This window comes from Engraulis encrasicolus, chromosome 10, assembly GCF_034702125.1.
Source record: "Engraulis encrasicolus isolate BLACKSEA-1 chromosome 10, IST_EnEncr_1.0, whole genome shotgun sequence".
NCBI lineage: Eukaryota > Metazoa > Chordata > Actinopteri > Clupeiformes > Engraulidae > Engraulis > Engraulis encrasicolus.
This window is the reverse complement of record NC_085866.1, coordinates 7,029,279-7,041,778: the sequence shown is the minus strand read 5'-3', so window position 1 is coordinate 7,041,778 and position 12,500 is coordinate 7,029,279. Positions and strand designations below refer to the sequence as shown.

Genomic DNA, 12,500 nt, shown 5'->3' with positions numbered 1-12,500 from the left:
AGTGGAATGTAGAATTTCACTGTGCACGGAAACATGTTTTCTAAGTGTACATAGTATGACAATGACTTTGACCTTGACCTTGCAGGCCTCCAGAGATGGGGTCATGTCATAATTGTCATTATCCTTACTTCCATCCTCCCTTGTGTTTGTGGCCACGCAAAGTTTTATTCAAATATCTTGCAAAAACACAATTCAAAGGTAATTTTCTCATTTGCAATCGGGATGCTGCTGAATGTGGAAAAGTTCCCCAAAAGTTGTTGGGGCTACGCTGACAGTGGCTAAATGTTATTGCTTTCTCCACCGAGGCGGGGCATCAGAGAAGCGCGAGTTAGGAGTTAGGATGGGAGTTAGGATGATGGACCATTACTAAGCTGGTGTATAAGCTGGAGTATAGAGGAGACACCGACCTTGTGAAAGCTGCCGTAGAAGAGCTTCTGGACCTGCGGCTGGTCAAACGTCAGCTCCTGCACCTCTCCCCTGTAGTCCAGGCTGAAGTACAGCAGCACTTTATTCTCAGCTGAAATAATAATCAATAATAAAATAAGTATCCACTCAGTCAGTCATTCCATCCATCCATCCATCCATCCATCCATCCATCCATCTACTGATCTACCAATACAAAATAATTTATTACAACTAAAACATGTGTTTTTGCCCCCCTTCTTCCCTCACCATCCAGCACCACTCCTATCTTGGTCTGGATGTCACTGTCCATCCATCCATCCATCCATCCATCCATCCATCCATCCATCCATCCATCCATCCATCCATCCATCCATCCATCCATCCATCCATCCATCCATCTATTGATCTACCAATCCCTGTTGAAAATAATTAACTAAAACTTGTGTTGTATGCCCCCCTTTAGTGTAAGCGAAAGCCAAGTGTAATGTAATGTAATTTATGCCCCTCTTGTTCCCTCACCGTCCAGCACCACTCCCATCTTGAGCTGGAAGTCATTCTCCATCCATCAATCCATCCATTCATCTATTGATCTACCAATACGAAATTATTTTTAAAAAACTGAAGCTTGTGTTAATGGCGCCCCTTCGTCCCTTGTTCCCTCACCGTCGAGCACCATTGCATTGCATTGCACTTAGCTGACGCTTTCATTTATTCAAAGTGACTTACAGTTATTATTTGTCAGGGTATTGGTTACAGTCCCTGGAGCAATGTGGGGTTAGGTGCCTTGCTCATGGGCACTTCGGCCATGGATAGAGATGTAGGGAGAGGTCAGGGGGGCTTCGAACCAGCAACCCCTAGATTGAAAGACCAACTCTCTAACCACTAGGCCACGGCTGCCCACGGCAGCACCACTCCCATCTTAAGCTGGATGTCATCCATCCATCCATCTATTGATCTACCAATACGAAATCGCTTTTTTTAAAAACTGAAGCTTGTGTTTATGGCGCCCCTTCGTCCCTTGTTCCCTCACCGTCAAGCACTACCCCCATCTTGGGCTGGACGTCGTTGTCCATCCACCCATCCATCCACCCATCCATCCATCCATCCATCCATCCATCCATCCATCCATCCATCCATCCATCCATCCATCCATCCATCTATTGATCTACCAATCCCTGTTGAAAATAATTAACTAAAACCCCCCTTTAGTGTAAGCGAAAGCTAAGTGTCATGTAATGTAATGTATGCCCCTCTTCTTCCCTCACCGTCGAGCACCACTCCCATCTTGAGCTGGAAGCAGAGTCCTGCACCGGGTCGGGTACCCGCGGGTACCCACGGGTACGGGTAAATAGTTGCCCAAATGGGTGGGTTTTAACGTTCCGAAATTTCACGGGTGGGTATGCGGGCGGGTAGGTTAAAATACGGGTGGGTAGCTCGGGTAGCACGTCAATCAAAATGGTCATAGTACTAGGAGGCTATTTTCTTTTTTATCTATTTAGATTTAGATTTTTATCTATTTAGATTTATCTATCTATTTTACCTATTTTTTATATCACTGCAGCCGTTATGACATCAGTCACGCAGCTATTTCGTCACTTTCACGTGACTGCATCTGAATTTGACTGCATTTGAAGTATTTTTTTTACGGGCACGGGTGGGTAACGGGTAGAATATTAACGGGTCCGGGTGGGTACGGATTTAACTTTGAAATTATCACGGGTTTACGGGTGGGTGGGTAATGCACTGCACGGGTATGGGTGGGTCCGGGTATAAAAAAATGGACCCGTGCAGGACTCTGGCTGGAAGTCATTTTCCATCCATCAATCCATCCATTCATCTATTGATCTACCAATACGAAATCATTTTTAAAAAACTGAAGCTTGTGTTTATGCCGCTCCTTCGTCCCCTTGTTTGCTCACCGTCGAGCACTACCCCCATCTTGGGCTGGAAGTCGTTGTCGGTGAGCTGCCACAGGGCGAAGGCCTCTCTGGGCGTGTCCGGCAGCAGCCTGAACACCATGCTCAGCGTATGCTCTGCTGCGATGCCCGCCGGGTGGATGAAACTGGTGGAAGACACATACAGTACGTGGGTCAGTGACAATCATGGGGGCCGCTAGGGGGGGAAAAGTGGTACAGATTCTAAGGGCCCAAGCACTGAGAGGGGCCCTTAAGGGAGCCAAAGCACTGAGAGGGGCTCTTAAGGGGGCCCAAAATTTGAATCTTTCATGGGGAAAGATCAGGAAGCGCGCTCAACACCTTGTCTTCTTATACTTTACACTGGGTACTTAACTTCGTCAATGAATGAACTCAATTCTCAAAAGAAAGTGAATAAAGAAGCACTCATCAGATTTCTTTTTTAATTTTTAATCGCCTCACATCACAGACGTTTCGGCTTACACCCTTCCTCAGTGTGAAATGGCCATTTCAGGGGCAGCGCCCCTGGTGACAATTAAGCAGAGGTGTCAAAAGTAACAGTGCCTAATGAGATAGATAGAACTGTGTTACTGAAAAACACTGAAAACCTAACAAGGACCCACCACAAACATCATCCAACCAGTGCAGAGCTAGCTAATCGTAGGACAAGTACACAGGTCGACGATGAAGGGATCAGGTGTGTGTGTGTGCACATGCATTTGTTTGTGTGTGTTTGTGTGTGTGTGTGTGTGTGTGTGCGTGTGCACATGCATTTGTGTGTGTGTGTGTCTCACCCTGTGTTCTGTGTGAGCTGGACGTCCTTGTATATGAAGTAAGAAGTAATGCCAATCGGAGTCAATTGGAGCCAATTTTGGTCCCCTAGGGGAAATTCTTTCTCTGCACTTTATCCCATTTGGACTAGTGAATCACATTGAAGTACATACACTAGTCCGTAGCAGTGGGCTGCCTGCTGAGCGGCGCCCGGGGAGCAGTGTGGGGTTAGGTGCCTTGCTCAAGGGCACTTCAGCCGTGGTCCGGTCGGGCATTGAACCGGGAACCCTTGGGTTGCCAACCCAGTGCTCTAACCACACGGTGTGTGTGTGTGTGTGTGTGTGTGTGTGTGTGTGTGTGTGTGTGTGTGTGTGTGTGTGTGTGTGTGTGTGTGTGTGTGTGTGTGTGTGTGTGTGTGTGTGTGTGTGTGTGTGTGTGTGTGTGTGTGTGTGTGTGTGTGTGTGTGTGTGTGTGTGTGTGTGTGTGTGTGTGTGTGTGTGTGTGTGTGTGTGTGTGTGTGTGAGTGCGTGTGCGTGTGCGTGTGCGTGTGTGTGTGTGCGTCTCACCCTGTGTTCTGTGTGAGCTGGACGTCCTTGTATATGGTGTAGCTGGGCAGCGTTGTGAAGATGAAGGGCTCAGCTGCCACCCCGTCTACTGAGGAGTGCGCCTGCTTAGTAAGGCCAAACGCAGACATCATGTCATAGCCTGCAATACAATACAATACAAAACACATGGATTTATATAGCAAAGCATCACAACTATGAAGCGCTTCCTAATACATACACATACACACATACACACACTCCAACATTCACACACCAGCGCTGGAGGCTGCCATAAGGCACAGTAGACACACAGACAGATACACACACGCACATATACAAACAAACACAAAGGCATGAGAGACAGAAAATAGCCTTCATTATATTAAATTACATTTAGCAGATGTTTTTTTTTCAACTTGACTTAGAAACGAGGGCGTTAGCAGTGTCCAATATCATATGTGAGGAAAATATTAAACAGAAATGTAAGGTTAAAGAGGAGGATGTACCATAAGCTATATCTTACCTTTGACTATGCTGTTTCTTATAGTCAGCTCAGGACACACTGTGGAAAAAGCGCAGAAAAAGGCTTTGTACATTTCAAGGCACTGACAGCTCAGAACATTCTGTGAGGACAGTATTCTTTCCTTATATGGGTCAGTGAAATAGTGACGTTTCAGCCCGAGCACATGTCAGGACGGTGCAACGATAGCCAGTGCCACTATAGTATGGATTTATTTTGTTTGTTTGTTTTTAGTCGACTACCTAACAATTCATTGGGCTATCTAACATATTCATTGCAGCATATCAACCCAACCACCAATTACTAATTCATTTATGGGCATTAGATGTCGTTGCGCCACCTGATGTCTGAGCACAAGAAATGGTCTTTGACCCTTATACCAAACATGACTCTCACCTTCATTATGTGTGGAAAACACCCGTGGAGGTATGGGGATCCGGATTGGTGCAGCAGCTGCCAAAAGATTTAACAGTACGTAACGTTTGATTGGTTGATACTTATTGCTAGCATTAAGAGAGTAAAGTCGTTTCAAATTAACTTGTAGACAGCAATTGGAAAATGAGTCGAACCAGAAAAAAACAGGAAATAGCATTTGCCCAAAACACACAGATTATTGTAATAATTAATACAATGTGATAAAAGCAGTCACTTGAACTTATAGTCAGAGCCTGATTGGGTGGAGCTGATAAAAGTAGAGAATAGGCTCGTTCGTGACGACGCAGTAAGATTTTTGCTAGGCAGTGGGCATGCGCACTTTGCCAGTTTGATGCATTGTGGTTAGAAAACTCTAACCAGAATGCTGCCTAGCAAAAATCTTACTGCGTCGTCACGAACGAGCCGAATGCCAGTGGACACAATAGGCATTGGAAGTATGCTACCACATGGAACTATACTGCCCATTCCCAAACGTGACAATTTCATGAATATTTACTTAGTAATCACGTAATATTTACTGGTCTGACTAAAGTACAGTATGTTTTGCAGTTTAAGGTTATGGCGGTGGTAAATTATCATCATTGTAGTTATTGAAAAAGAAACACTTGTTAATGGACACAGCATACAATTTTGGAAATCAGCTCCGGAGAAAATCACATAATCTTCTAAACTTTAAAGCACATTGAAATGGCATGAGCATCTGATACGGACCTGTGGAGTGCAGAATGGAGACAGCAGCGCCCTCAACCTTCTCTAGGCGGGAGTACACGCTGATGCGATACACCGTCTCCGGCTCCAGCTCAGAGAAGCAGTGGCTGTTGGTGGAGGCATCCAACACCTCCTGCTTCAGCTGCTTATCTGTGTCAATAACACACACACACGCACGCACGCACGCACGCACGCACGCACGCACGCACACACAGACACACACACACACACACACACACACACACACACACACACACACACACACACACACACACACACACACACACACACACACACACACAAACAAACACGCACGCACGCACGCACACACACGCATACAATTTAAAATTGATACTCACAGACACAAACTTGTCTGTTACTCAGACATGACTCAAGCAACTGAAAAACTCCCTCTGATAACAGTGATTGTCCATAGCAGAAGTTATTGCGCTTTAATTCTTGATGACAGTGTGGTACTGTGCACATATGTGCAAGGCCGCATCAAATGCACAGGCTAGATCTGGCTGCAGCCTAGGGTCCCCCCCCACAGGCTAGATATGGCTGCAGCCTAGGGGCCCCCACATGCTAGATATGGCTGCAGCCTAGGGGCCCCCACCACAGGCTAGATATGGCTGCAGCCTAGGGTCCCCCCCCACATGCTAGATATGGCTGCAGCCTAGGGGCCCCCACCACAGGCTAGATCTGGCTGCAGCCTAGGGTCCCCCCCCACAGGCTAGATATGGCTGCAGCCTAGGGGCCCCCGCCTGCCAGCCCCCCCCCAAGTTGGCCAAAAGGGGGAAAAGTAATGTACTGTAAATGGAGAAATTGTAAGTCAAGTCAAGTCAAGTCAAGTCGGCTTTATTGTCAATTTCTTTACATGCACTGGTCATACAAAGAATTTGAAATTACGTTTCTTACTTTCCCATGCAGACATAGACATAGACTTTAGGTGTGGACATAGACGTATTCTGAGAATTTGCCGTCTTAAAATCTATATACTGTACAGTGATAGGGGTGGCGACAAGGGCCCTCAAATCAAATCTTGCTTAGGGCCCCATAAAATCTTGGATCAGCCCTGTAGTAGGAGGGGGAGGAGGAGGAGAGAGAGAGAGAGAGAGAGAGAGAGAGAGAGAGAGAGAGAGAGAGAGAGAGAGAGAGAGAGAGAGAGAGAGAGAGAGAGAGAGAGAGAGAGAGCAGAGATGCCTGTGTTCAGAGGCTGACTGACTTGGGAGAGGTTGGGAGGGGCTGACTCTTTGATCTTTACGCATATGGCCTGGGAGAGGTTGACTCTTTACATACTCTTCACATACTTGCTTCAACTTGCAGGGACAGTTATGGACTTTGGTCTCCACTGACTTCGTCACTCTTGTATTTGGGAACAGCAGGCCTATGCAGTAACTTGTTCTGAGGGGACTGTAACTGCGTGGGCAATACTGCCGTACAAAACAAGACAGCAGTAGCTCAGATTCTGGCAAACTGAGAAACATTGTATTACTGCCACAAAATGGAGTTACTGCAGGAGTTACTGCATTCTTGGCTAGTATTACTGTCTACTCCCAAACCATTCCCAATGGAAAGTGCAGCAGTAACTCACCGACTTACTGCATTTTTTTTTTTGCACGACGTAACCTTTAATCCAACACTGACTGCAGTAATTTTTGTCCTCATTTTTGCACTTTCAAAATGTGTTTTTTCTAAAACGGGGCGATGTTGGACAACCATTTTTTGACACAAGACAAATGAGGTAGTTTAAAGCCCATTTCCGATCTAAACTCAATTTCGACCATTTTCGAGTTACTGCGTTCTTGCTTTGCATGGCAGAATACTAACTAACTGGAACTGGAAATTTTTGGAATACAGGTCTGACGCCGTAAACGCTTACCCATGAATGCCCAAATCTTTGCTATAATAGATTACCCTTGAAGCTAGACTGATGACGGAGGAGGACTGATACATTCAAAATTTCTTCATAACATAGTATTTCCATTACTGTTTGGATCAGGAATTTCTCTCTTGTGTTGAGCTCCATCTAACAGAAGATATGTGCGTGTGTGTGTTTGTGTGTTGTGTGTGTGTATGTGTGTGTGTGTGTGTGTGTGTGTGTGTGTGCGTATGCGTGTGTGTGCATGTGTGTGTGTGTACCTCTGAGGGCCTGGATCAGGATGCGGTAGCTGCTGACAGCTGTGTGTGTGTGTGTGTGTGTGTGTGTGTGTGTGTGTGTGTGTGTGTGTGTGTGTGTGTGTGTGTGTGTGTGTGTGTGTGTGTGTGTGTGTGTGTGTGTGTGTGTGTGTGTGTGTGTGTGTGTGTGTGTGTGTGTGAAAAGCACGAAATCATGGACATGTTCTCTACTGACGCAGATATTTAATGTATGCATGATCAACGAGAAAATCTCGTTTACATGGAAAGGAGCCCTTATACATCGAATCGCTAAGAAAGACAATATACCAAATGACCCGACGACGTGGAGAGATATCTCTCTACTTCCCACTGTGTACAAAGTGTTTATGAAGTGCATCCTGAACCGCATCCTCCCATGGCTAACCGAAACCGGCATCCTTTCAGACAAGCAAAAAGCCTATATACAGTAAATCGTCAAGGCATGAATGAGCATGTATTCTGCCTGAAAACAGCAATAGATGACTTCAAACACGATTCAGCTCGCCTTTATGTAGTATTTTTAGACTTTCGTGACGCATTTGGCTCATTACCCCATACGGTTATGATGGAAACCCTTAACGAAATTAACATGCCTGCATCTTTTATCAATATTATCAAGGATATTTACAGAGACTCGTTCTTCCAGGTAATTTGTGGAAATAACATCACCAACGCAATTACATTGAAGAGGGGCATTAAAACAGGCTGGAGCGCAATAAACGTCATCCTTGCGCTAAATCACTGGATCAAGTGGATGTGCCTCTGTGCTCCCAGTAACATCATATCGCCAAACCCTGTGCAGGCCTACGCCGACGACGTTAAAATAGCATCAAGAGAGGAGAGGGTAATTACAACTATGCTCTCCTACACGGACAGGTTCCTTGGCTGGTCTGAACAAGAGGTAAAAAGCACGAAATGCACTACATTCTATGAAAGGCGAAGTGGGGGCAACAGGTGGTATCACGCCAAAGGAGACAAGCCACCCTGCTTTTCCATCATGGACAATGCGATTAAAGTATATTCACGCCATGAAACATACCGTTACCTTGGGCACAGCTTCAACATCGCAGGCGAATGGCACCAGATTGGAAATGATAGACTCTTCTCCACTGCCCATAGTAATGAAAATAGAGGCTATTAGAGGAATCGCTCTCTCTAAAGTGCAGCATCTCTTCGCCAACATACACATACCCAGGTGTGTCCTAATGGAATTAAATGATAAGACTGTGGCATTAGTAAGGCACTGGTTTGGCTTGAACTCGCATTCAACGAGAGACGTGTTGTATCATAGAACGGGAGAAGGAGGGTTGGGGATCCCTCACATAGAATGGGTGTACATTGCAACCAGACTCAGCCATCTCATCAACATGCTCAATAACGACGACCCACCCGTGCGCGAACTGGCACGAGCATCCTTACTCATTCACCTAAAGAGGCGGAAAGTCCCCTTTGCAAGCACAGAGGAGGACAACTTCCTTGGATTCAGCAGAAAACCCAACGGAAAGCTCAACACAAATGCAGCTGGCTTTGGTGTGCGCTCCGACTGGCTTGACCTCAACGACATCTGCAACCGAGCAAATGTACATTTGCGATGGAAACATACATCGGGGCAGTCTATCAGTTTGGATAACAACAACATAGTCACAGACCCAGTCATTACTGTTGAAGCAACAATAACACTTAACAACAATACAACACAACGTCTCAATCCACAAAACTGCAGAACCACAATACTGAAACATTTCCAAACACACACAGTTCAGCACTGGACAGCGCTACGCCTTCAGGGAAAATTAGCCTGTCTACCTGACGCCGACCACAACGCATCCCACGCTGCTCTACGCAACACATCTCTGCACGACGACATACATAAATTCACCATCAAATCCCGGTTACAAGTGCTACCAACAAAAGCGAACTTGGCCACGTGGTATCCAACCCAGCATGAACCATTCTGTATGCTACACCAGGACCAGCAAAGAGAGACCATGGCGCATATATTAAACGGTTGCCCCGCTTACAAAGGACTATACATCGCACGGCATGACCGCATTGTAGCGTTGACCCTAAAAGAACTGCGCAGTGCAAACAACTTCTCTTCAATCCATTCTGGACGTGTTACAGTGGACTGGTTTTCCCTAACAAATAATCAGTGTGATACATTGGGGGATGTCATCAATCATTCACCCAATACACCTGATCTGACATTAGTCAGTGAACAGGATAAATCCATTATTCTGGTAGAAATTGCTTGCTGTTTTGACAGCTACATGGAAACGTGCTTTTCCTCCAAAATATTGAAATACCAACCATTGTGTAATGCATTAAACAACTGTGGCTATTCCTGTAAAACTATAACATTAATCTTTGGTAGTTTAGGCCATGTACATAAAATGTGTGTGCGTGGCTTACAGATCTGTGGACTCCCTAAACAACAGGCAAAAAGATTGACCAAATTCTGCTCAGTATCCAGCATAATCGGGAGCCTCTTCATCTGGAGACGGAGGTGCCACATGTATCCTTAAGTCACTCAGTGCGCAGTTTCTTTTAGTTTTGTGTAAACTCCTATGAAATTTGGCTTGTGCTATGATAAATGTCTATCTTTCAATCCAAATAAAGAAATAAACTGTGTGTGTGTGTTACCTCTGAGGGCCTGGATCAGGATGCGGTAGCTGCTGACAGCTGTGTGTGTGTGTGTGTGTGTGTGTGTGTGTGTGTGTGTGTGTGTGTATGTGTACAGTGTGTGTGTGTGTGTGTGTGTGTGTGTGTGTGTGTGTGTGTGTGTGTGTGTGTGTGTGTGTGTGTGTGTGTGTGTGTGTGTGTGTGTGTGTGTGTGTGTGTGTGTGTGTGTGTGTGTGTGTGTGTGTACCTCTGAGGGCCTGGATCAGGATGCGGTAGCTGCTGACAGCTGTGACGGGTCTCCAGGAGACGCAGATGCTGGAGTGGTCAGAACGCAGAACACTCACACTGCTCACACGCAGGCTAGCTAGAGGAGGAGGAGGAGGAGGAGGAGAGGAGGAGAGGAGAGGAGGAGGAGGAGAAGAGGAGGAGAGGAGGAGGAGGAGGAGGAGGAGGAGGAGGAAGAGGAGGAAAGGAGGAGGGGAGGAGGAGGAGAGGAGGAGGAGGAGGAGAGGAGGAGGAGAGGAGAGGAGGAGGAGAGGAGGAGGGGGAGGAGAAGAGAGGAGGAGAGGAGGAGGGTGAGAGGAGGAGGAAGAGGAGGGAGGAGGAGGAGGAGCAGAAAGAGGAGGAGGAGGAGGAAGAGGAAGAGGAGGAGGAAGAGGAGGTGGCGGAGGAGGAAGAGGAGGAGGAGGACATATGAGGAAGAGGAGGAGGAGGAAGATGATAAGGAGGAGCAGGGGGAGGAAGACGAAGAGGAGGAAGAGGAGGAGGAAGAAGAGAGGGAGGGGGAAGGAGGAGGAAGAGGAGGATAGAGTAGGAGGAGGAGGAGGAGAGAGAGAGACAAGGGGAGCGGAGAAGGAGGAGGAGGAGGAAGAGAAGGGGAGGAGGAGGAGGAGAAGAGGGAGGACCAGGATGAGGATGATAGGAGGAGGAGGAGGAAGAAGAGGAGGAAGAGGTGAGAGGAGGAGGAGGATAGTGGAAGAGGAAGAGGAGGAGAAGAGGAGGAGCAGGAAGATGAGGAGGAGGTGGATGAGGAAGAAGAAGATGAGGAAGAGGATGAGGAGGAAGATGAGGAGGAGGAAGAGGAGGAGGATAGATAAGGAAGAGGTGGAAGAGGATGAGGATAGAGGAGGATAGAGTGAGGAGGAGGAGGAGGAGGAGGAGAAGGAGGAGGAGGAGGAGGAGGAGGAGGGATAGGGAGAGGGGAGCAGGATGACGTGAAGACAGGGTGAAGGGAGGAGAGGAAAGGATCGAGCAGAGAGGAAATGCAATGGACAGAAAGAGAAGGTGAGATTGAAGGGGAAAATACTGATATGACAGGTGCAATGCAAATAAAAATGGCATTTAATCTAAAGTATAAACTGCCATGCATGATGAAACTCCAGATTACTTCAATTACTTACTGTATCTGAAACATCGTCAACATGATCACAATGCGCTTACACATGTGGTAGGATTCGGTTCAGTTGGCGCGCTAGGTTTTGGCCGAAACCACACCCGCCGCTCTAGGATTCGTCTGAAACCGAACTCCGTCAACAAGGTCAAATCCTGCCGAACCTGAAACTGAATCTTGGATTTGGTACATCCCTAATTGATACATTACTACAACTGTACTGATACTACTATTATCATCACCCTAAGCCAAGTAGACTCACCAGTTTTGCCCTGTGTGCTGGTGCTGCCCCCCTATTGGTTAGTAGCCTCACCAGTCCTGCCGTGTGTTGTGGTGCTGCCCCCCTATTGGTTAGTAGCCTCACCAGTCTTGCCCTGTGTCGTGGTGCTGCCCCCCTATTGGTTAATAGCCTCACCTGTTTTGCCCTCTGCTGTGGTGCTGCCTCCCTATTGGTTAATAGCCTCACCAGTCTTGCCCTGTGTCGTGGTGCTGCCCCCCTATTGGTTAATAGCCTCACCAGTCTTGCCCTGTGTCGTGGTGCTGCCCCCCTATTGGTTAATAGCCTCACCAGTCTTGCCCTGCGTCGTGGTGCTGCCTCCCTCCCGGTTGCGGTACTCTGCTGTGACCAGGATGCTGTAGCGCGTATCGGGCACCAGAGACTGCAGCAGCACACGGCTCTCAGTGCCGGGAACAGACACCTGAAACAACACCAAACACACGAGTCAGTGCCAGGAACAGACACCTGAAACAACACCATACACACGAGTCAGTGCCAGGAACAGACACCTGAAACAACACCATACACAGGAGTCAGTGCCAGGAACAGACACCTGAAACAACACCATACACACGAGTCAGTGCCAGGAACAGACACCTGAAACAACACCATACACACGAGTCAGTGCCAGGAACAGACACCTGAAACAACACCAAACACAAGTCAGTGCCAGGAACAGACACCTGAAACAACACCAAACACGAGTCAGTGCCAGGAACAGACACCTGAAACAACACCATACACAGGAGTCAGTGCC

The 12,500-nt window shown here is 47.2% G+C and overlaps 1 protein-coding gene across 1 annotated transcript in view; it reads right to left on the bottom strand.

Moving 5' to 3' along the window:
- The window catches only part of LOC134456562 (collagen alpha-1(XX) chain), a 78,240-nt gene that overhangs the window by 14,537 nt on the left and 51,203 nt on the right, over positions 1 to 12,500 (bottom strand). Inside the window, exons 20-27 of the mRNA XM_063207961.1 lie at positions 12,035 to 12,164; positions 10,324 to 10,440; positions 5,301 to 5,447; positions 4,551 to 4,607; positions 4,158 to 4,196; positions 3,656 to 3,794; positions 2,325 to 2,467; positions 408 to 517 (exon numbers count right to left, since the gene is read on the bottom strand). Of these exons, the coding sequence (XP_063064031.1) occupies positions 408 to 517; positions 2,325 to 2,467; positions 3,656 to 3,794; positions 4,158 to 4,196; positions 4,551 to 4,607; positions 5,301 to 5,447; positions 10,324 to 10,440; positions 12,035 to 12,164 (882 nt within the window). The remainder of the gene's footprint in view (positions 1 to 407; positions 518 to 2,324; positions 2,468 to 3,655; positions 3,795 to 4,157; positions 4,197 to 4,550; positions 4,608 to 5,300; positions 5,448 to 10,323; positions 10,441 to 12,034; positions 12,165 to 12,500) is intronic.